Here is a 25,511-nt window from a genome sequence, read left to right as displayed (position 1 = left end):
ACAGATAGTAAGTGAATTTTAGAAACATTTAAATCCTGGTTTGTACAATAAGGGAATGTTTCCTATCAGCAAAATTTGCTTTCTCCAATATTGAAAGTACCTTTCTTCAGGGTCTATAGAAAATTTCCACTGTACATAGTTATACCACAGTATTACCATTATTTCCTACAGTAAGGAATCGCCTTTGATGTCGCGCGATGCCGCCGCCAGCGTAGGTAATGACGCTGCCACACGAAAATACGCTAGGGTTGCAACAAATGGGAAATAAAACAATTGTGATTATTAATATTATGATGGAATCTTTATTCATATGTACATTCAAAATAATTGCGATTATTAAATCTGATGTAATTATTTGTTCATAAATATATAATTACAGATATTGCACTGCTAAATATTATTTACGTGGACACTTTATTTTTGGATGTTCTTAATTGTATATTATAACATTTAACTAAGTAATGCATTCGCATTGGGATGTACAATCTGATTAGAAAATAATGAGTACAACATATATACATAGATTTGATTTTAATTCAACAGATACAATTAATACAATCTTTCTGAAATATTGTTTCCTTCTGGGATTTCAATGTAGATTTACATCCGTAAACCGAACAGTTTGTGCGCGCCATAATAGAATATGTAATTGTACCTATGTATAATAAAATTATTACACAAAAATACGACTGCGTCATCCTTTCGCGCTAAGTAAAGCAAACTAAGCGTGTTTGCTTTACGCGGCCCGCGTCGCCCGACCCCCGCCAGTTCCCCTCCGTTTCTCTGCACAAGTACATTCGTCGCACTACTGTAGGAAATAATGGTAATACTGTGGTTATACCTTGTTTTTTTAATTATGTAGATCTTGATGTAGATACTTGGTTAATTATGCTCCTTAAATTTACGGAAGAAAATTTATTACTTGGACAGGAATTTGTCTGATGAATTTTATAATTGCGATATGTTTTAAGTCCGATTGACAAATGTTTCAAGTCCGTATCGATTAATTCACTTAATTAAAGTAAATTCGATATTTTTAGGCATATTTTTAGTTTACCTCCCTACAAAGAAATTGATAGACGTCAAATGTTGCCTATTTAATTACTGTAATTACATACTGAAAATCATGTACCTATAGTTTTATAACATTTTTTAAATTGCAATGTAAAGCACAGAATACTTAATAGTAGCGAACGCTAGTAAAAGTATTTTGTTTCATTGGCATCTCAACTAAATTTTTAATAGGCTAGGTGCATTTATTTAATAAATGCCAACGTTTGTCAGGGTTAAGGAAATCTGTACGAGGGGCTTGTATCCAATAAAATAAAACAAGTATTATTTTTTAAACATTTAATGAAGTGATTACTCCTTAAGCTACATAAATATTTGACATTCATTGATAAACAACATTATTTTTACAATCTCTCACATAATAACGGTAACCTGGATGTTATAATTATAATTAATAATCACATTGTAAAGAAATAATTATGTAATTTAATAATATGTATGGGTTATATGTCAAATTATATTTTGCAAGAGCTGAATATATTTTAATACTTAATAACTTTTAAGAGAGCATTATTATTTATTATGCGTTTTTAACTCAGATTAATAATTGTACTATTCTTTATAATTATGTATAAATACTAGGATATAGTACTTCTAATTATTGTAGATATATTCTGCTATAATCAAGAAATTGGTAAAATATTTTTTTAATATTTACTAAGTATTTAGTTAATATAATAAATATTTTCGCTACATTTGGGGTACACAATCGTTTAATAATAATCGATTATAATAATTGCAATAATTGTTTGTAAAACGCCATACATCTACGAATGTTCACTTTTTATAGAAATTGACTCGTTAAACATTTATAATGATTATTTATTATAGATTACAGATAAACACTTAGTTTTTTGAAATCCACACACTTCTGTTGTTGCATCGATAAAAGTTTTATTAAATATATATGTGAGTAAAAACTACTAATATTTGATTTATAGATAGAATCGAAAAATAATGTAAATAGGTTAGGCCAAGAATTTACGTTTTTTTGGTAAAAAACTACAGTACATTGTAAAGTTTTCAAGAATGTAAATTTGTGGAAAATCTTTGGTCTCGGATAGAACACAGAGTATTACGTATCTAATAAACATTTTTATAAATGCATTTACAACTAAAATTGATCAAAATAACCAAATCAACTTAACTAAATCATAAACCTATTAAAGCCATAAAACCAAAGTAACATTTCTTAAACTACGATATGTTGGTAATCATTCTTAGTGTTAAACAATGTTATGAACAGAAATATACAATGCACATTAAATGTGAAATCGACGAAATGCATGCGATACAAAGTGAACATGTATTGAATATTAATCTTTAAAATTTGTGTTGCAACAGACATTGATTTAAAAATGACTATATTAAGACGTGTCCTGTGGCGTCATTATACACAATACAACATTTAGATAAAATTACGCTTTATACTCTAATTATTATTATAAGCTGAAAAGTATTAAATATCTACTAAAATACTTCATTACTACAGCTATAATAGACAAAAACTTGGAAAATATATTGAATATTATTTGATAAGTATAAATCGATTATGCAAATAATACTACAAGTTTCTACGCGTAAAATACACTTAAAGCATCCTAAATGGAAGACGATAATATATAGTTAACTTTAATTACCTAATTAAATCGCATTGTAAACTTAACTTGAAAATATAGCGTAAAACAAACATACATGAACGCGTCGCGACGCACCCAGAACGAAACTTAATTATAATTAATAATAATAATGGCACGTCGATTATACGACTTAATATTTAATAATGTCATCTTGAGTATGCGGCTTAAATAATTATTAATAGCACGCCGATTATACAGGCTGATAATTATTTGGCACGCCAGTTATACAGCTTAAATAATTATGGCACGTCGAGTATACGACTTATATAATTATTATATAAGTAATCATTTATAGCGCGTTGATTATACGGCTAAATAATTTTGGCACGCCAATTATACAGCTCAAATAATAACGACACTATTGATTAAACAACTTAATTAATAATAAATAATACTGCGGATAAATACTTTTAAATATTTGGCACATTTAAACGTTGTGCGTTTTGTTTGCAAGTAAATTAGAATCTCGTTTGAGATCATGTTTAGGCTTTGCCGTGTTTGGCTTGCTCCTCTGCTTGCATCTTAGTGCGTAGAGCTGGCACATCTTCCGGGATGCGGACGATCGTGTGGAATTTCTGTAAAAATGTATTTATATGGAATAAATTACCTTTAAATAGATGTTATACCTTTTGTAATCTCTACCTTTTTGAATTATCCTTCTCATGTAATAAAAGAGGTCTCGATTTTTGTATGTATTAAAATAAAGGCGAAAGCGCAAAAATAAAATAAATTACATACATATACTACACATTAATTGATTGACTATAAGTTAAGTGATAAATAAATTGTTATTACATAGTAATTAATAGAGTATTTAATAGTAACATAGGAATAAATAGTAGACCTTATGAAAGATTAAACACTATATACTTACAGAGGATTTACTAGATTATAGAGATTATTTAGTAAAGGTTGCCTGGTAGAGATTGCTGTTCAGCAACAAGGCCACCTTGTACAAATGATGCCTTTTTGTGAAAGTTCTTTTTTTTCTGCTTTGTCCATTCATGTTTGTACATAAACAATTACACTAGTATTTTTAATATATGAAGTGTAATAAATAAATAAATAAATCATGTCCAAAAAAAAATTAATTTTTTCCACTTTATCATTGTTATAATTTTAATGTAAAACTATTGTCACATTAATTGTCTTATTATTGGTATTCCTTTTTATTGGCGTATTGTTTTGTTAAAGTTAATTATAAATATTGTAATACAAATAGCTGTAAGGAATCTAACTATGTATACATGTAAAAATAAAATAAAATAAAAAATAAAAATAAATAAATAAATACCTCCATAGCAGTCCCCGGGGTGACCCTCCACAGGTACAGCATGTACCCCGGGATGCACAGCATGGAGGACAGCGCAGTGAACCAGCCGAACGCGTGCGACCACCACGGGTACTCGTAGTTCATGTACTTTATTGGGGTCCATTGCACCAGGTTGAAGATGAATACGCTCTGGGGATAAGGTTTGTATAAGAGGGATAAAATAAACTTAATCCATACTATATAATATTATAAATGCGAAAGTAACTCTGTCTGTCTGTCTGTTACTCAATCACGCCTAAACTACTGAACCAATTTGTATGAAATTTGGTATGGAGATATTTTGATACACGAGAAAGGACATAGGCTACCTTTTATTACGAAATATGTACCACGGGCGAAGCTGGGGCGGACCACTAGTTGTAAATAAAAGGAACAAAGGCAAATAGATATATCACAAACAAAAGAAATAGCTTATTGTGTGATACATATAAATAACAGGAATAAAACAATTGGATAACATTATGTGATAAAATATTGTGGAGCCGGTTTCACAGCTTCTGGATGGATTGTTTGTAAAATGACAAATTATATATTATACTAGCTTCCGCCCACGACTTTGTACGTGCATTCCCGTTTTTCCCCGCAAGAATTTCGGGAAATCCTTTCTTAGCGGATGCCTACGTCCTAACATCTACCTGCATGCCAAATTTCAGCCCGATACGTCCAGTGGTTTGGGCTGTGCGTTGATAGATCACTATATCAGTCACCTTTGAGTTTTATATATATAGAAAATTATGATAATAAGAATAAAGTCTAATAAAAGCTCATAGTGGCGATTGTTAAAATTGGAAATAAGGAATAATTCAATTACATTGGTTAAATGTTCGATGATATTGTGGAAAAAGCTGTCATGTCTAATTTCAAAATCGTTATGTACATATTTACAAATACAACTTTTATCATCCGATTACCTATAGTAGTAATTTTCTAGGAATGTCGATTTAAAAACAACACAATGGACATTCTAATAGCTTACAATAGCGCATCTATTCAAATGAATGATTGACCCATTATTTGCTACGTTCATAAGAGCACAGGTACCGAAGTAATGACACTATTGCGCGTGAGTTTCAATAGAAAATCTTTTCTACATTCGAACTATTTCTTGGTTCTTTAAAAAAGGGCGGACTATAAGTTCTATTCCAAATTTTGCGTTCTTTGCTGCATTAAACGAATTTATTAATTAATTGGTTAAGAAGTACAATTTATAGAAAAAACAATATTTTCAAAATACGTAATGGCTTCTACAAAATGTAATAAAAATTATTCATAACCAAAACAAAATAATATCAATGAACATAGAAGATTTTGAGGGCGATAGTAGAATTTTTGATACTCACAATACAAATAGCAGGCGTGAAGCCAACCCAGCAGAACTTCCACCAAATAGTGGGGTAGTAGCCGATCATCTCCTTGATGCCGTCGTAGAAGCGGTTAACCCCAAACGCCCAAGAGATGGAGACGCATTCGAAGAAGATGAGGAACAGCAGGCAGAAGCCAGATACGGCGTACGAGTCCAAGATTTGGAATACATACATACCACCCTGGGAAGAGAGATTTTATTCCTCATTCAATAGGGATAAGTTTGTGATAAATCTTAATATACATAAATCTCGTGTCACAATGTTTGTCCTCAATGGACTCCTAAACCACTACCGATTATAATAAAATTCGCACACCATGTGCAGTTCGATCCAACTTGAGAGATAGGATAGTTTAAACATGTAGGTACCACGGGCGAAGCCGGGGCGGACCACTAGTATTTATTATAAACAGCATGCAAAAGATTGAGCTCAAATAAAAATCATGACATAATGATTTCAATATGCGTCCACTTTTAATTAGGGTGTAAACAAAGATTAAATTTAACTCAGCAGAAAAAAATTGCTACTGAATTCGAACTTCAACTCTCTATTTTAAAATGTGTGATGACCTTCAGTTTGTATACTATTTTATACTGGAATCAAAATCTTTAAAACTTTTTTACTAGAATCAAGAGTTACTGAACATAAGATTGAACTTGAACATAAGAGAACATTTCTCTAAAGAGATTATGTTTGTGCCAGTTTAATTTAATTTATAATGAATTGTATTATTGTAGTAAATATAAATAAATAAAATAACGACGATTTGAGCTCACACGTAGCTGATAGCAATATAACGCTTAGAAATAAAATGGGAGGCTCAAGCCGGTCGCGACCTAACGCTAGTGATGATTCCAACCCTGTGACTGAAGCGAGCTTGCAAAAAATACTGGATTCCTTTAAAAGCGACATGACCGAAGTGATACAAAATGCTGTCACCAAAGCAGTGTGTGACAAGTTTAGTACGTTAACAAAACAAATTTCGGACTTTCATGAATCACTTACTTTTTTAAACGACCAGTACGAAGCTCTTAAACTGCGCGTAAAGGAAAATGATAACATAATGACTAATCTAACGAAAGAAAATGCTACCTTGGTGATTACTGTTAAAGATCTCACAAGTCGTCTAGCCTACACTGAGCAACATCTACGTGAAAGTAATTTGGAAATTAATGGCATTCCTGAAAACCGTAGTGAAAATCTTTCGAATTGTTTGAACCAACTGGCTAAAGTAGTGAATGCCGATATTAAGGACGATGATATAGTGCAAGTAACTCGCATAGCCAAAATAAATAAAGATGATGGTCGGCCGCGTGCTGTTGTTGCCAAATTAAGAAGCCCCCGCCATCGCGACATCCTACTTGCAGCGGTGCAAAAATATAATAAATGTAATAGTGATGATAAATTAAGTACACATCATCTGGGGATTGGTGGTACTAATAAGCCAGTTTATGTTGCTGAGCATTTAACTCCTGCTAACAAAATTCTTCATGCTACTGCTAGATTAAAGGCAAAAGAAACGAACTATAAATTTGTTTGGGTCCGAAATGGAAAAATATTTGTGCGCAAAAATGAAACCAGTCAGGCATTGCAGATCCGTTGCTTAGATAGTATTAAGAAAATGGTTTAACTTTGTATTAATATTATTGTTTAATGTATGAATGTGACGGTTTTTATTATCTTCATAATGGTTAACATATACTATCAAAATGTTAGAGGACTTAGGACAAAAACTAACGAAGTATTTAAGAATATAGTATTAAACTCGTATGATATAATTGTTTTTTGTGAAACGTGGCTGAAATGTAATATTTCTAGCAGTGAGATATTTGATTCCCGGTATACTGTATATCGTAGAGATCGCAATTGTAATAGGAATGCTAAGTTGGATGGAGGTGGAGTTCTAATCGCTGTTTCTCGAAAATTTCAGTCTTCTAGACTATTGAAATACGAAACCGAATACGAGGATCTTTGGGTAAATGTTATAATCGAAATTGACGGTGTTGTAAAAAATGTTCCTATCTGTACTATTTACCTCCCACCTCCAACCAATCACAAAGCTCTTCAAAGATTTATTTCAAATGCTAATAATGTTATAGAGGAAATGGGAAACGTAATAATTCTTGGTGATTTTAATTTGGGTAATATAAAATGGGTCAATATCTGTACTAATCGTGAAGTAATGGTTCCAGTTGACTATCACGGTAATGTGGAATGTGCTCTTGTTGATTTTATAAACATTAATAATCTTGATAAAATTAATAATGTTCTTAATAACAATGGTAAAATGTTGGACTTAGCCCTGACAAATATCTCTTGTTGCAACGTATCCTCGGCGATTGATATATTGACTAAGCCAGATCCTCATCATCCTAGTCTTTTGTTGTGTGTCGAATCTAACGTACCTTCTACTTTGCGATGTAATAACTTTGTTAGCTATAACTTTTTTAAGGCTAATTATGATGATATTGTGCGAGAGCTGGAAAATATTGATTGGTACTCTAAATTCCTACATGTTAATGATATCAATAAGAAGGTGGAGCTGTTTTATGATGTTTTGCAAGGCGTAATTGATCATCATGTACCGAAAAGTTACATTAAAAAAAGCAAATATCCTCCCTGGTTTTCTCCCGCTTTAATTCGTATCATTAAAGAGAAGGATAAAATAAGGCGTAAGTATAAACAGTTCCGAAACCCCCGCGATCTGTTTGAGTTTAATGTATTGCGAGAAAGATGCAAAAAAATAAGTTCACGTTGTCATCAAAACTACAAACAAAAAATTGAAGAAGCCATCAAAAGAGATAGTAAAGCATTTTGGAAATATGTTAATAGTAAGCGAAATAATTGTCTATCATCAATACCGTCTGTTATGTGTCTCGACAATCTTACCGCAGAAAACGGTCCTGACATTGCGAACCTCTTTGCCTCTCATTTTTCATCCATATATTCTAATCCAATAATAAAAGCGCTTCCAATTTGTTCGAGTAAAATGACTTGCTATAATGATTCTTGTTCCAAATTCAATGTTACCAAAAAAGAGGTTCTTGCAAAGTTAAAACAACTCGATGTTAACAAAGGTGCTGGGCCGGATCTTATCCCACCCATTTTTCTTAAGCGTGTAGCCGTCACGATAGCTTCTCCTCTAGCTAATATTTTCAATGAGTCTCTCGAACAAGGTATATTCCCCGAGCGTTGGAAGTTTTCCAAGATTGTGCCAGTATATAAAAAGGGTGACCAAACCATTGTTAGTAATTATAGACCTATCACTATTTTATCAACCTTGTCAAAGGTTTTTGAATCTCTTGTTTGTCCTATAGTTACTCGCTACTTGGATAAATTTATATCACCACATCAACATGGTTTTCGTAAAGGTCATTCTATCCAAACAAATCTTGTGAAATTCTTGTCTGACATAACGAATGTACTGGATAACGGAGGCCAAGTTGACGCGATCTACACGGACTTCAGCAGCGCTTTTGATAAGGTTGATCATGAAACACTGCTCATAAAATTAAAGAATTACGGTGTATCAGGTTCCATTTTGAAATGGTTCGCATCTTACCTTTATAATAGATCGCAGGAAGTGGTTGTGAAGGGTTTTAAGTCGAGTATGTTTACTGCAACATCTGGAGTCCCACAGGGGTCCCACTTGGGTCCACTGCTATTTCTTACTTATATTAATGATATTTCTGACTGCATCAAACATTGCCACTATGCTCTCTTTGCTGACGACTTAAAAATCTATAAATCGATCGAAAATTTATCAGACGTAAATGCTATTCAGGATGATTTAGACAACATAGCAATCTGGTGTAAACCTAATTATATGGTCATCAACTCCAAAAAATGTTCTTATATAAGATTTACGCGAAAAAAATCACTACTGCATTCTAAATATAATATCGAAAATGTTGCACTAACTGAAAATACTCAAATTGTGGATCTTGGCGTCACTTTAGATAGCGGACTTAGGTTAACATCTCACCTAGACAATATTATCAAAAATGCAGCACGGATGTTGGGCTTTATTAAAAGACATGACTCACATTTTAGGACATCAACTAAAATAGTTCTATATAATTCTCTGGTTCGCAGTCACCTCGAGTTTGCTTGTGTGGTATGGAATCCCTACTATGCCGTACATTCGCAGCGTATTGAAACTATTCAGCGTTCCTTTACGAGACACTTGGCTTTTGCCTCTCGAGGTATATCACATCGCTGCCCATATGGTGAACGCTTAGATTTTTTTAAAATGATTTCGTTACGTGACCGTCGCAAATTACACGATTTACTATTTCTCCATAAATGTGTAAACGGTGCTGTTGTCTGCGAGGACATTATTTCTAACATCGCTTTTCAGATACCGTATCGCCTTCCCAGAAAACCGGTAAAACACCTTTTTTGTGTTCCAGTTTGCAAAACTAACCTAGGCAAACATGCTCCATTATCGAGACTGTGTGCTACTTATAACCAACAAATAATGCTCTTACCAGATCTTGATATATTTTTCGGATCCCTCGCACAGTATAAGCATCAAATTATTCACAGTTTTTCCAGTAGTATATAAAAATTTAGTATATTGATTATGTTTTTCTTTCTATTTTGTTTAATTGTATAAGTGTTATTAATGTGAATGTTGTGTACACCTATAATTGATAAATACATAAGATACAATTATGTAATTAGATAATGTCATCCTATATATAATGAAATGTGTATTTATTGTTGTGTGTTCCATAAATAAATAAATAAATAAATAAATAAAATAAATTAATACCAATCTTACCTCAGAAATACACGACAGTCCGACCAAATAAGAGATGACGCAAGTGATAGCAATGAATATTTCCTTCCTCCGTCTGAGAAGTTTGGGCCACTCGTCAATAACAGCGGTGATGAAACCTTCCATGGTACAGAACTGGCTGTCCAGACCAATGAGGAGCAACATGAAGAAGAAGAGACAAGACCAGAGAGGGGCTCCTGGGAGTTGGAGCACAGCTGAGGGATACGCCAGGAAAGCTAAGCCGGGACCTGTAAGCAGTGTTATAATTAGTAGATGCAATTGTAGTTTGTAACGTTTCTGTAGTTATTATCCATACTAATATTATAAATGCGAAAATAACCCTGTCTGTCTGTCTGTTACTCAATCACGCCTAAACTACTGAACCAATTTGCATGAAATTTGGTATGGAGATATTTTGATACCCGAGAAAGGACATAGGCTACCTTTTATTGAGAAATATGTACCACGGGCGAAGCCGGGGCGGACCTCTAGTACGTTATAAATTTTATAAACATTTTAAAGTCTGCGTGTATACAAATTGTGCAATATAGATCTTGCTAATTCTTCGTTCAATTTCATTTAATTAAATTTAAAGTTAAATGATGCTTAGCTATAAACTTGATGGCTTCAAAGATAAAATCGACCAGAAAAATGGGCATCTCTTAGAAAATGTTGATGATGATGATGATAAAATACCTGAAGCAGCTACTTCATCAACTGGTCGTTGTTGTTCGTGGGCCATGAATCCAACCACGGAGAATATCACAAAACCGGCGAACATAGACGTACTGGAGTTTACAGTGCAGACTATCAGAGCATCTCTGAAAATATAGATTAGTATTAGGACACTAATGCATATGAAAATTATATAAGTTATTATAGGAGGTATTTTATAGGAGGTGGACTTACAATTGACTGGTACACATTTTAATACAGGATAAGTCAATAATTTAATGGTGATATGCAAATGTACCTATAGAATTCAATATATTGACTTAAATAGTAAGTAATAAGGTACTAATAAATCCATTAGGAGACTTCTATCGAATTGTTATTAATTTGATTCATCTGCATAAATTCGTAACTTACTTGTACACATTATTAGTGAACTTGTTATAACTGCCAAGGGCAACCAGAGTTCCCAGACCCAGACCATACGAGAAGAAGATCTGCGTCACAGCATCTATCCACACTTCGGACTCCATAAGTTTTGACATGTTCGGCATTATGTAGAACTTGATGCCTTCCATCGCTCCGGGCAAGGTTATTCCTGGAAAGAAATGTGATTAGAAATATTGCAAATAATGTTATGAAAATTCACAGAAGTTCACTTCTAGCAAAAAAAATATTGGAGATGAGAACATCCAACTTTTTGAATACGATTTAAAGTATACGTTTCGAAAAACATAATATTCTACTCATCTTTATAATAAAAATCATTTATACATAGGTTAAAGTGTTTTTACAATTATACTGACTTGATTATGTAGTAATCAATATACAATCAAATTGACAAAGCGATTTAAAACTAAACACTCATCACTATTCTGTGATATCACAGTCCTATGCCTATCTTCCCAGTTAAAACCTGAAAGCCTTCAAATTCAAATTCAACTATTTTTATTAATGAATATGGGTACAATTCAGATCTTCCTTCAGAGCCTTACCTCTAATCAGCAGCACGGTAAGCAAGAAGTACGGGAACAGAGCGGTGAAGTACACCACTTTGCCGGTCCACCGCACGCCCTTCCAGATGCAGAAGTAGCAAAGCACCCACACGAGGAGTAGTGTTCCTGCCAGCTCCCAGCGGATGTTGCCGATGTGCTCGATGCCACTTGAGATTTGGAGGGCTCGGCGTCTAGTGGAGTAAAAAGAATAGCATCAATGGACAATTTGAATTATTAATTAATTGTAAAGAATATGAGGTGATCGGTCGTTATGGAAATCTTTGGGGGAGGCCTATGTCCTGCAATGGACGTCCTAAAAGGCTGGAACGGAACGGAACAGAATATGAGGTGATGAAAACAGGTAAATAATGAAATAAAAAATAGATTACTACGAGGATTCATTGTTATGTGTTTTTACCAAAATTGAGTATTGATAAGTAAGGACTTATTCAAATCGAAAGGTAAAGTATAGATCGTGCGTAAAGTATGTATGTATAAATCAACGAGGCTCATCAGGGATAGACGTGTTTTTTGTGTTCATAAATTTAAAATAATAGTCTCACAGTATAATAGTCCTACATTTCTTGTAATAAGTCTCAAAATAGTGTAAAAGTGCCGATCTGTGTTACGTCATTCTAAAATAACTTCAAAATTAAATTCAGTGAATTTCGCGGTGCGCAGCTCCACTTCACCTCACGAGGGAAAGAGACGGACTCTTATTTTTGAAAATATTCCGTCGCAGATTTGAAGCGACGCGACAAAAGCAACAAAAGTAAGGAATTTGCGTAACCGATATTCTATTTTTAGATTTAAAGCAAATTATATTTAAAAATGGCTTGCAACTGCGGAGCTTGTAATAAAATAATAAAAATTAACCAACACAATATGAAATGTTCTAAATGCTCACATTACTTTCACACAACATGTGCAAATATAACAGATTTTAAGAAGATATCTGAAGAGATTAAATTAAATTGGACCTGTTTTTTATGTCATCCGAAAAATCCGAATAACAATATAACAAATACTCAAACCAATACTCTCCGTGAACCTCTGCCTAGGTCTGCTTCGTCCAGTCCATCTGATACCACGAAGGACGTGTCTATCACTGATATCGTTCACGAAATGAGGCTTATCAGAGAAACCGTCGGTGAAATTAAATCACAAATGCTGTCCCTTACTGACCATATTTCAAAATGCAACCTACGTCTTGATGAGTTCGACACCAAGCTGGAACGTCAAGAAGTACGAATTATTATGTTGGAAAACACCATGGCTGAATATAAAGAGCGTTTGAACTCAAACGCACAAGCCCAACTCCGCAACGAAGTAGAGATTGTAGGCATTCCAGAGACCCCAAATGAGAACCCTGCTCATACATTCCGTATAATAACTCACAAGTTAGGTGTTCCCATCGAAGACTCTGATTTGGATTTCATTACCCGTGCAGGCCCCCCGCGTAAAGAAAATAACTTAAATCAATCACCTCGCCCTTTAATAGCCCGGTTTCTGAGCCGTATTAAACGAGACGAATTTTTGAAAATTGGCAAAATGAAGCAACATTCAATTAACGCATTGGATATGGGACTTAGTGCAACAGGACACAAAAACGTGAATATATATTTCAATGAACGATTAACTCAAGAAAACAGACATTTATTTCGTTCCGCTCGACAACAGACAAAGGTATGTGGTTATAAGTACTGTTGGGTTAAAAACGGCGTCGTTTACATACGCAAACAAGAAGGGAACCCTGCAATCGCCATTAAGAAACATGAGGATCTCAACCAACTACTCAATCCACTTAAATCCGCAACAAACCCTTAAATTCATTACCATAATACCATGTTTTGTTCTAAAATATAAGTTAAACTATAATATATTTTGTCTAGGCACGTTCACAAAATGTAACATAGTGCAATCTTTCCTATTAAGTATTATTCTTCAGTATAAGTTCACTTTCTATATACTACATTACAAGCTGATTAATTGTATTATAGCTCATATAAATTCTTATATAAATAAGTGTGGTAATACAATATTAGGTCTATATAAAAATATGTTTAAAAATATCATTGTTTCAACTATTGTATTATGTTCAATAATTTTACGTAATAATTGTGTGAAAAAGCCTAAACTTATAATTTTTAAAGCATTTATTCCGTTTTTAATATCTTTGTATTTAATTTTGTTGAAAGTTAATTTAAGCTATTTTTCTATGTTCTTTATTGTCATTTTTAAGTTGATATGTGCCTTTGAGAAGAAAACATTCATTTCGTTTTTAATTTCTTTGCATTTAATTTTGTTGAATGTTAATTTAAGCTGTTTTTCCTTTTTATTTATTGTTATTTTTAAGTTGATATGTGCTTTTGAGAAGGAAACATTCATTTCGTTTTTAATTTCTTTGTATTTAATATTGTTGAATGTTAATTTAAGCTGTTTTTCCTTTTTCTTTATTGTCATTTTTAAGTTGATATGTGCCTTTGAGAAGAAAACATTCATTTCGTTTTTAATTTCTTTCTATTTAACTCTGTTGAATGTTAATTTAAGCTATTTTTCCGTGTTATTTATTGTCATTTTTAAGTTGATATGTGCCTTTGAGATGAAAACAAGATGTAAATACACTCAACACCATACACTCCAGCATAAAACACACTCACATACTCACTCACGCGTTCACTCACACACTCACATTTTAACACCAACAACCGCGCGATACAATCGTAATAATACCCAAAAGATCATTTTAAACCATAATAATTTATTCAAGCTCATTATAGGGATGACAAAATATTATTTCAGTAAAATCCAATATGTTATAAATTCATCTTTTCAATATGTCACTAATTAATGTAACTGATGAATTAGATGAATCTATTTCTATTGAATGTCATCCCTACCAGTCTATAGAAGAATATAATAACTTTAGCTTGAAACTTAACGCAAACGGATTTTCGGTATTATCATTAAATATTAGAAGCTTACAACGAAATTTTGATGACTTTGCTTCAAACTTAAGTAGGTTTCATAATAATTTCGATGCTATTATTTTAACTGAATGCTGGTTATGTGAAAATATCATAATTGATAGTTTACCTGGGTACAATTCATTCCGATCTTCAAACCAGATAAATAAATCCGGTGGCGTAGTTATTTTCGTTAAAGATTGCCACAATTCAGTTATCGAACATTCCTCACTTGCAAATGCAGATAGTTTAAAACTAAATATAAATCAAAATATTTCACTAGTTGGAATTTACCGTACCCCCTCCATTCCAGTTAACAATTCTTTCCTTTCTTCGTTAGATACTCTACTCCAAACCTTTAGCAATAAACCCATAGCTGTGGTGGCTGGAGATCTTAATATCGACATTTGCAACCCAACAACTCAGCAATCCATAGATTACTTATGTATCATGTCATCTCACTGTTTACTTCCTACTATTACTAAACCTACACGCGGCGAAACGTGTCTCGATCACATTTTTATCAAGGCGTCTGGAAAAATTTATGGCTCAATATGTCAATCCAGTATTACTGATCACGATATTGTTATAGCTCAAGTTGTGAAGACAAAGCAATTTCAAAAAGAACCTCGATGGCGAATGAAAATTGAAATTGACGCTCTTATAAACACACTTAAATCTATTAACTGGAAGGAAACTGTCTATTCCGCTCAAGTTAATGAGGCATCCTCGTCTTTTTATGAAATATTATCTAAAAGCATAGAAAAGTACTCGGTAAAAGTGGTAATAAGTCGCAAATTCACAAATCTTAAGCCTTGGATCACACCTGGCTTAATTCGTTGCATAAGACATCGAGATAAACTACACAAAGATTCCAAGCTTTTTCCTAACGATCTACTCCGTCAACACATATTTAAAAGATACAGAAACTTCTGCAATAAAGTTCTCCGAAATGTCAAAATACAGTACAATAGTAATCTTATAGAACAAAATAAATCTAACACAAAAATGCTATGGAAAACCATCAAAAATATAAGCCAAACTACAAATCAGTCGAACTCTCCGATCGAACTCCTCAAAATTAATAGTGACGTTAACAGCTCCCTTCACAATTGTAATAAATATTTTACTTCAGTCGGGAAAACTCTATCTGACAAAATCCTCAATAAACTAAACACATCTCAAGAAGCTTTAATAAAATCCTATGAAATAAGTAACTCTGCTTCGCAATCCTTCTTCCTCCCCCCAACCGACGAAACAGAAGTACGTAAAGTTATAATCAGTATGAATAATGATAGCTCTCCTGGTATAGATAATCTCACAGTCCAAACGATAAAAGCCATTCTTCCTGAAATCATCAATCCTCTTACATACATATACAATTTAAGCTTAGAATCGGGAGTGTTTCCAAACTGCTGGAAAACAGCAGTTGTAATACCAATTTATAAAAGTGGAATAAAAAATCACCCGGAAAACTACAGACCTATAGCCTTATTAAGTATTCTCGGCAAAGGTCTGGAAAAAATCGTGAACTACAGACTGACTTCATACCTAGATAAATTTCAACTCATTTCAGACAACCAATTTGGATTCAGAAAAAATAAATCTACTGAACATGCAATTTCTTTGCTTTCCAACACCATATCTTCACACTTAGAAAACGGAAACTGTTGCATTGGCGTCTTCTTAGACCTAGCTAAAGCATTCGACACAATATCTCTCGGATTACTTGTAAAGAAACTAGAGTCAATTGGTATTAGAGACACCTCATTAAATTGGTTCAGGAGCTATTTAACCGACCGCAGGCAATGTATTAAAATTGACAAAAAGCTTAGCTCCGAACTAAAAATAGAATTCGGCGTTCCTCAGGGAAGCGTTCTCGGTCCAACCCTTTTTATTATTTACATCAATGACATACTAAAACTGTCAATAAAAAACTCCCACTTAATAGCTTACGCTGACGACACTGCCATTATCTTTCATGGTACAGATTGGGAAAACACACACAAGATCGCAGAATCTGGATTATTAACTATTGTAGAAGCTCTCAATAAAAACCTACTCACTTTAAATCTCCAAAAAACTAAATACTTGTCCTTTAAAAAATCTGCACACACCAAACTTTCGCCAAATCAGTCTATCAAAATTCATTCTTGCACTAGCGACAAAATCATCTATCCAACATGCAATTGTAATCATATTGAGGCCACTACCTCTATCAAGTATTTAGGAGTGACTTTAGACAGTAATTTAAACTATAAACAACATATAGCAGAGGTATCATTAAAAACTAGAAAACTCATCTTCATAATGAAGAAACTTCGTAACTGTACCCCTCTTAACATTTTAAGACAAGTATACACATCTCTGTGTCAATCTGTATTAAACTACAGCATCTCGGTCTGGGGATGTGCCGCCAAATCTCACATTCTGCAGTTGGAGAGAGCGCAACGTGCACTGATCAAAGTGACGTTAAAAAAACCATATAGATTCCCTACTAACGAACTATATCGGGAGTTTAATGTACTACGTGTTCGTCAATTATACATATTATCAGCAGTCTGCCTAACCCATAAATCTGTAGCTTCGCGCCCCGATTACAAAGAACTAACAAGAAAAAGAACTTTCCGAATCCCACTCCCTGCATACAATTCAAAAATTGCCAGACGAAGCCCATCATATTCACTCATTCACACCTACAACAATGTCTGTAAGGCAAAATCACTGAAGAATTACACCACGCATAAATGTAAGAAAATAATTAAAACCTGGCTCCATGAATTGACGTACAGCGACACCGAAGATCTGGTCTAAAATGTACAATTAACTTATTGATCTCACCCACGTATCCGCCCAGAATCACAAATACTTTCTCACACAAACTTACTCACCCGCTTACATAACACTCACGTATCTGCACAGAATCACATCACTCACTCACGTATCCGCACAGAATCACAAATACTCTCACACCCAAACTTACTCACTCGCATACATAATACATTTACACACACACACAAATACACACACACACATAGTAATCCACTTAGACACATATCGCTAAATTTACTTATCTTTTATATTTTAAATTTTATTATAGTTAAGGTATAACTCGACATATCTAGAAACCTGTACACCGTTTTGATACCCAAGATACAGGCAACAGCCTAGTTTGGGTCTCCTGTAATGATGAAATGTTTAAATTTTTTGGTAAATAAAGATTTTATTTATTTATTTATTATTATGTAATGCTGATATAATGTGTTAAAAAATGGAGGATATCCAAAATCACTTATATTAGTATTTTAGAACACTGATCTATGATATAATTTAGAGGAGAAACCACAGGGAGAAACTGTTGGTTTATATCCTATAGCTATTTGATAATATTCCGATATTCGGTCAATAGTTACTTACTCCCAGAATTCCTTAACAGGGTCAGAAAGCACAGCTTTGCTGATATTCCTGCCGTTGAGCGTGCAGTAAGTGGTCATGTTCATCGAGGACCAGCAAGTGAGGTTCTTACGGTCGTAGGGGTTCACGCACGTGTCCGTGTTCCAATAGTTGTCGCAGTTTCGCCATGGCACGTCTGTAGAATATACGAGGTTTATATGTTGAGAATAGATCCTATTATTTCAGAAATTATGAACACTGGTTAATAGTAGTGGTAAATAAAGGAGTGGTCAAAATTTGTCATATATAGTTACGACTGTACGAAAAGTAAAAACAATGCGTATTAATAAAAACATGCGTGATTAAGTAATAACTTGAAAATATATTAAAAAGTGTTTTTAGGTGAACTTTTAAGCTGAAAATCGAATAGCGTTAGTGGAAATAGGTAGCAATAGCTCATATAGATAATTAAATGTGAATATTACCTGATCGCATCGACATAAAGAAGTAGAAGATCGCCCAAGCCAGGATAACAATGTAGTACACGTTCATCCAGCAGGACATCACAGCGGCGGCGTATCCGATACCTAAAATAATATCGCAAATTTAAACCTTTATACAGAAGAAAAATATAAGACAATAATATTATCATATACCTACTTTATAAGATAAAATTGAAACGTAAGTAGTTAGTAGTAGTAATTCGTGCTTTCACCGTCAAAGTGATAATAACAGGCAAAATTAATAACCACATAATGGCCATCTCGAAATCCAATTTCAGATAAAGTGGCAAATAACGTTAATATTGCTGGATTAGAATAACAAAATTATAAACAAAGAACATGAAACGCGATACAAATGCTCGGTAATTTTCAGCTGAAATTGCTAAAGTTAAAGCATTGTAACGAACTAAACAAAGGGATGAAAATGGGTCTAAATTACCTACCGGAGATCGTCTTAGACCTTAATAGGGGTCTTTATAGTGTGTCGCACGGTTGCATTTCATACTGCAATTACTTTTTAACAACGTGGATTTAATTACCCTCGTTGACCTAATTATTGTTAATATCGAAAGTTAAAATGGCCAAATTATGTCGCGAGTTACATTAATTAATTTTATTTTTGAGTGGGTCAACTACTTAAATATTTGAAGTATGAAGTAATTAAATTTTAATTCAATTTAAAATGTCTTTAATAACCTGCGAGTTACACCCTTCTAGTATACGTTTGGCATACGTATACGTTTACGTTACGTACGTATATACGTTTCACAGCTATTTAGTTGACGACGATTTAATTATAACCCCAATATAATGACTTAATTGAGGTCTTTACGCAAGACAAATAAAGTTGACAAAAAAAATTTAATATAAGTACATATACATTTTTTTTTATCTTTGATAATGACAGATTTCAAACTCCACCTACCTTTGAATATAGGTGCAATCTTAAACACTCCCAAGCCGCCGATAGTAAGCATCTGTCCCATAGCCAATTCCATGAAGAACATTGGGATCCCTGCGAGGAATAGCGTCAAGAAGTAGGGGATAAGGAAGGCACCGCCGCCATTCTTGTAGCACAGGTAAGGGAACCGCCAGACGTTGCCTAAACCGATCGCGAGACCCACTACCGAGAGGATGAAATCCAACTTGCTTGCCCATGATCCTCTTTCGGGGAGGTCCGATTTTGTTTTGACGTCGCTATAAAACATGTTTAATTCAAATAATGATACTGTTTAGATTTCCAAGTTAAGTATAAGCAATGAAAAGAAATAGTGTTAAAATACAAATTCGTTTTAATGATTTAAGTATTCCGAAAAATATACAATAATATGGTAACTTAAGATTGTATTAAGTTATCTGTTTACAAAAGACACAAAATAGAGATAACGTTCAGTATAACGCTTTTGAAATATTATATTTGTTATACCTACGTACATATAATTTAGACCCGTAGTAGATTGCATTTCTACAGTGTACTTCCCAAAACCTATAATATAAATAAGACTCACCTGGGTTTGCTCGCTCCTTGAACGCTCAGTTCAATGTCGTCACCGTGTCCATCGTTTCTCGTGTCCATTTTAATTATTTGTTAATCTACTAATTAATAATCTTCCTTTACAATTTCCCTCGCTATATATACCTTATAGATTGTAAGTCAGGGAGAGTGTTTTAACATTGTTATAAAGTACATGGACTAGACTAGTAATTAGACCTGTAACAATTTATTTCAATTAGCTCATTATATATATCAAAAAGTTATCTAAAGAAAACCGGTATATAATTATACAATGCTCGTACCGAGAGTTGTAAGTTCAACATAAAATACTATTATAAATTCATTAGAGCTTTTCACTTTAAAAGTTAGTGTGCAAAGATATGAAAAAATAATAATTAATAATGAGTGTAGTACTCATTATTAATTCTTATTTTTTCATATCAAATCGTCTTTATGCGTTATACATTTATTAAACCATGATCCTCACTTTTTGAAATCGGTTCTATCCGTCCGCATGAATCGCTTATGCAAAATATTTGCTAAAATGATTAGATATTATTATTAAATATCAACTGTTAAATAACAAAACATAAATACTAACGCTTCAATAGATAAATGTAGTAACGAAGTAAAATAAACATTTTAAGTCTGAAAGGGACAATAATTGTGTATAAAATTTACATATCTAAACTATTACGGCTTGCTGGCATTTCATCTAGATTTGCAAAGGGTTAACGTCTTTTCATCAATGGAAAAGTTTCTCCTATAAATTAACATAATATAACTATAAGTACCTAGTTACACCATAAATCTTAAACAATGTTTTTCCGAATCTTGCTTTACCAAGACTAATAGAAAACACGTGATAAATAATAATATGACAATAAATTAATAACGCATGGAATAATATTTTTTAACGTAATACTAAACCGTCCTCAAAGTATTGTCAGACCTAATATAAAACAATGGACCTATTGGAGGCACCAACTTTTAAATAAAAAAAAATAATTATCAAAATTGCAGTCGCAGTCGAAAGTACTGAAGTAACAAAAAATAAGAGTCCAATTTAAAACCTCCTCCTTTTTTTGAAGATGATTGAAAAAAAAGTAACAGTGTGAAGACCTTATGATTCAACGCCAAGAAATAATATAGAGGGAAGTACTGGAAGGTGTTCTGAATAAAAACCCAGTCAAGCATCTGATGTTTTTCAAGATGAGTTATTGATTTCCATTGAAATGCCCTCGAAGATAAGGAAGAATAGCAGAATTGACAGGTCTCTGTGTACTCGGTGTATTATGTTACATTTTTACGCGCTCAGCTTTCTCATTTTATCAATATTCAAGACGGTGTGTGAAATTTATGTATCTATTTGTGTTCGTTGAGGAAAAATTGCTTTACTAAATAAGTAGGTTGGATAATTAAATATTTTAAAATGTAAGAAAAATATTATGATATTATGTAGAGCTTTATTTAATTGAGAAGCTCTTCCTCTCTTCAAGTTTGCTACAATTGTTATTACGTTCATTATATTGATCGATAAAAACGTTTTTGCTAGGTAGATACACAAGCATAGAATACTTTAAACGATAGTTGAAATTTCTCGTTATTATTTCTACTGCGATTTTTGGGACGGAACTTGAAACAAATACCTATTTATTAATTTAACCGGAAGATTGCCTAAACTATTAATTACTGCATTATTACTTCTAGAAGAAAAATAATCCCACTTCTGATCCCATATAAACTGTTATTCTCGATGCCATTTGAAAAGCAATTTATCAAGATGGGATAAACGCAAGCAAAATGAACTTGACAAAAAGATTGATATGCGGGTTTGGTACAATTATTCTATTCAATATTGTATTGCTGAATCACAGTCCGTGTATTGTTAAACGGTTATATTTTAAGACATTCGTCATACCGTGGAAAGATTTATTGTTAGTTGCTGAACCTCAAAGGAATAAACTCAAATACAAACATGTATTCAAGTAGACTTCTTTTAGACGTACTTTGATTTATCTTAATACCGAAAGAAGTATAGTGCGATATATATTAATATTATAAAAGTTTTTTATTGATTCAGTAACTGAACTGATTCGTACAAGACTAGGTTTCCTTATTAAGTGTGTTTACCGGAAAATACTGCGTAGGTACTCGTAGGGGAGGAATAAGAAGAGCGGGGAAAGTTATAAGTTAATAGCGGTCAAAGGAACGATACTATAATCGCTAACTCGGATTTTTAATATTGTGCGGTTAACTTCTGCTTTAATATTGTTAAGAAATCAATCTGTAATTCAAAGTACCTAATACAAACTGCGTTTCATTTGCTTTGCATACAACTGGATGTTGATTATGCCTTTGATATGCGTCTTTAATATCTTTTAAGTATTACACTTTTGGGGACGATGCCTTTATATCTGATATATTTTAGTTTTACAAAGTTCTGTTCCGTTTTACTATAGAACCGTATTGAATCAGAGAAAATTACGTCAATATCACGCACCGAAAATAAAAAATAAAAACCCACCTCCGTTTAAATCTAGCAGAAAAAAGCACACACAGAAACACACCGTACACTATAATTCAATGAACACACACAATGACATCGTCATACACATTCACTGAACGCGTTCCTGAACGCAGCGGCAAACGTCAGAGGCAAGATGGCGGCGGACAATTTGACAGGTGCGTGTTGTCCCGCCTCATGCTTGAACGAGAATGTGCTTCTAGTGGCCATAGCTGGCTAGAGGATGAACATGTGATGATGCGAATCGCACAACTGTCAGTCGTTGAAAGAATTTATGAGCGTTTGCTGACAATTTAGACCCTCCGGATGGTGTCGGATCAGTCGCGGGAGCGCTATTAGATGACATTGCACCGGTTTGTTCAATTGATCGATTGTTGCCACTGCCTTTCCTACAACACCGTCAAGTGGAGCTAAAAATATCTGTTACGGTAACCGGGTTTCGAATTTAAAAACGGTTGCCATGGTTACAGGAAGTACCCTCCTTTTTTGGAGGGTAGTTTTTGCGTTCCTACTATCTCGGTGTGGAAATTATTGTTTGCCTTATGTCTTGTAAATAATAGTAGAGATAGTATAAATACTTTGTTCATATCTAGCTCAAATATGTACACGTACATGAGTAATGAGACTTAACATTCGTCGTTATCGAGTTTTGGTTATTGTCCTTGTTTCTATCATGCATAACTTTCTATTTTTTGATTTCATTAGTAAAGAAAATTAAATAGCTGTAAGCATTATACATTATGTATTTCCTGGTTCGTTTATTTTAACAGATAAATATTGTTTATTACACAGGATATCCCTAGTTTGGAAGCCGAGGTTAACCGTTGGTGTATTTTATATAAGTAATATATTATTTCCTTGTGGATTATAGGTACTGCTTCAAAATCATTTGTCAAGTATTACGTGAATATCATGAATCGTGAAAAGACAATGTATGTAGAGCTTCTCAGTAAACTATACTTATTACTTGTAGAACATAGAGACAACAAAATTATCTAAAAAATAATAACAATTCAAAAACACTTCTAATAGAAATTCTAAGTAATAAATTAAGTAGGTACCTAAAATTTAATCGAAGTAGAAGGAAAGTTATCTGCTCACGAAAATTTGAAAATACCTAAGTAACTAGATTTTACTTTTCAGTAAGAAAAAGGTAGGTTTCGAAGTATATGAATTACTAGATTTCCGCCCGCGGCTTCGCCCGCGTTTTCAAAGGAAAACCCGCATAGTTCCCGTTCCCGTGGGATTTCCGGGATAAAACCTATCCTATGTGTTAATCCAAGTTACCCTCTATATGTGTGCTAAATTGCATTGTAATCGGTTCAGTAGTTTTTACGTGAAAGAGTAACAAACATCCATACATCCATACAAACTTTCGCCTTTATAATAGTATTAAGAATTAAGATTAAGATTTACATTAGGATTCAAAACGAATATATTGCAATTGATTAGTTTTGCTAATCAGTAATCATTTTATAAATAAGAACATTGTACATATTATCATAACTATCTCTTCTACCTATCTTTATTTCTTACTTTCAGCTTACATTGTAAGTAACACTTATGAATCCTGACGTGAAGCTTATCTACATTATGCGATACGATATCGGATTTATATATACGACTAGTGGTCCTCCCCGGCTTCACCCGTGGTACATATTTCGCTATAAAAGGTAGACTATGTCCTTTCTCGGGTATCAAAATATCTCCATACCAAATTTCATGCAAATTGGTTCAGTAGTTTAGGCGTGATTGAGTAACAGACAGACAGACAGAGTTACTTTCGCATTTATAATATTAGTATGGATGGAAGGTTTGTTATATAAAACCTTCTTGAGTGTCTATAACGTACAATATATTAATACAGGTACCTACTCAAGTTTTCCGCACTTCACGTTACTGCGTGTTCTCAATATGTATACAGGATTTTAAAATGTTAAAAATTTGATACGCTATTTTATCTCCAAGTTGAATGGAAAAAAGCGGCTTATTTCTGAAATCTGTTTATTCATCTTTCAATAAAAATACACGGCTCTTTTCACGAAAAGAAAATAATAATTTTAACATTTTTAACTGTCTTTAGATTGGTTGCATTCTACAAGGTTGAGGCGATTTATCACAAGAAGTTTATTTTAAAGGAGTAATTTAAATTAGACTAGATACTTTTATGTTTTAGCTATGGTCCTCATACAACGTAGGTAAAAAAATAGATATGAAATAGCAAACAGTCAAGGTACAGTTCAATTATACTAAGGAATCGATATCGTATCGAATTAAAGATCGACAATAAAATATCGGATTCTATAAAGGCGCTTTTACGGAAGGTTGAATCGGATCAACTGCCCACTCAACTGAGAGAAATATTGTACCTATAGCTAATGTTATTTCGTAAACAAGTAAATAAATCTTTATTTATCAATTAAGAATATATGACTCAAAGAAGCTTGACTGTTTTGATAAAAACATTATTCTAAAATAGTCAAAAAAATAATGTACCTACCGTTATTTCTTTTTTGTGTTTGTTATCGACTTATCGGTTAAAGATCCATCAAAATGTTATGAAAATAGCTTCATGTTATTACCACAAAGACAATAAATACCTAACAACAACATCACTGGTTGATCATCCTACATATTCCACTTTTTGCGTCTTTTCTTCATTACCTTAACTTAAAGTAGTAAGCCATTTACGTTTAAAGGAAGTAAAGCCTACTTACTTTCCCGCCGAAATCCAGAGCCTAGTGACGTCAGATCCGCTCACTGTGGTCG

At 33.2% G+C, this 25,511-nt stretch overlaps 1 protein-coding gene across 4 annotated transcripts; it reads right to left on the bottom strand.

Annotated features, from left to right (window-relative positions):
- Positions 1-1,335: 1,335 nt before the first annotated feature.
- Positions 1,336-25,511, bottom strand: Gat (sodium- and chloride-dependent GABA transporter). Of its 4 annotated transcripts, none has more exons than XM_089710386.1 (12): positions 25,456-25,511; positions 20,229-20,431; positions 19,646-19,917; positions 18,703-18,804; positions 18,242-18,413; positions 11,859-12,049; positions 11,281-11,461; positions 10,888-11,012; positions 10,195-10,439; positions 5,385-5,588; positions 4,006-4,173; positions 1,336-3,286 (listed from the first exon to the last, which is right to left on the bottom strand). In XM_089710386.1, the coding sequence occupies exons 2-12, from the start codon at positions 20,294-20,296 to the stop codon at positions 3,194-3,196; spliced, it is 1,821 nt and encodes a 606-aa protein (XP_089566512.1). In that variant the 5' UTR covers positions 20,297-20,431; positions 25,456-25,511; the 3' UTR covers positions 1,336-3,193. The 4 variants fall into 4 exon arrangements, with proteins under 4 accessions (XP_089566512.1, XP_089566513.1, XP_089566514.1 ...); XM_089710387.1 differs by having other exon boundaries at positions 25,460-25,509; XM_089710388.1 differs by lacking the exon at positions 25,456-25,511 and adding an exon at positions 22,739-22,989.

Source organism: Colias philodice, chromosome 24 (genome assembly GCF_061535455.1).
Source record: "Colias philodice isolate Cphi_HAF_F1 chromosome 24, ilColPhil1 Martin Lab GWU primary, whole genome shotgun sequence".
NCBI lineage: Eukaryota > Metazoa > Arthropoda > Insecta > Lepidoptera > Pieridae > Colias > Colias philodice.
This window is presented reverse-complemented; position numbering and strand designations above follow the sequence as displayed.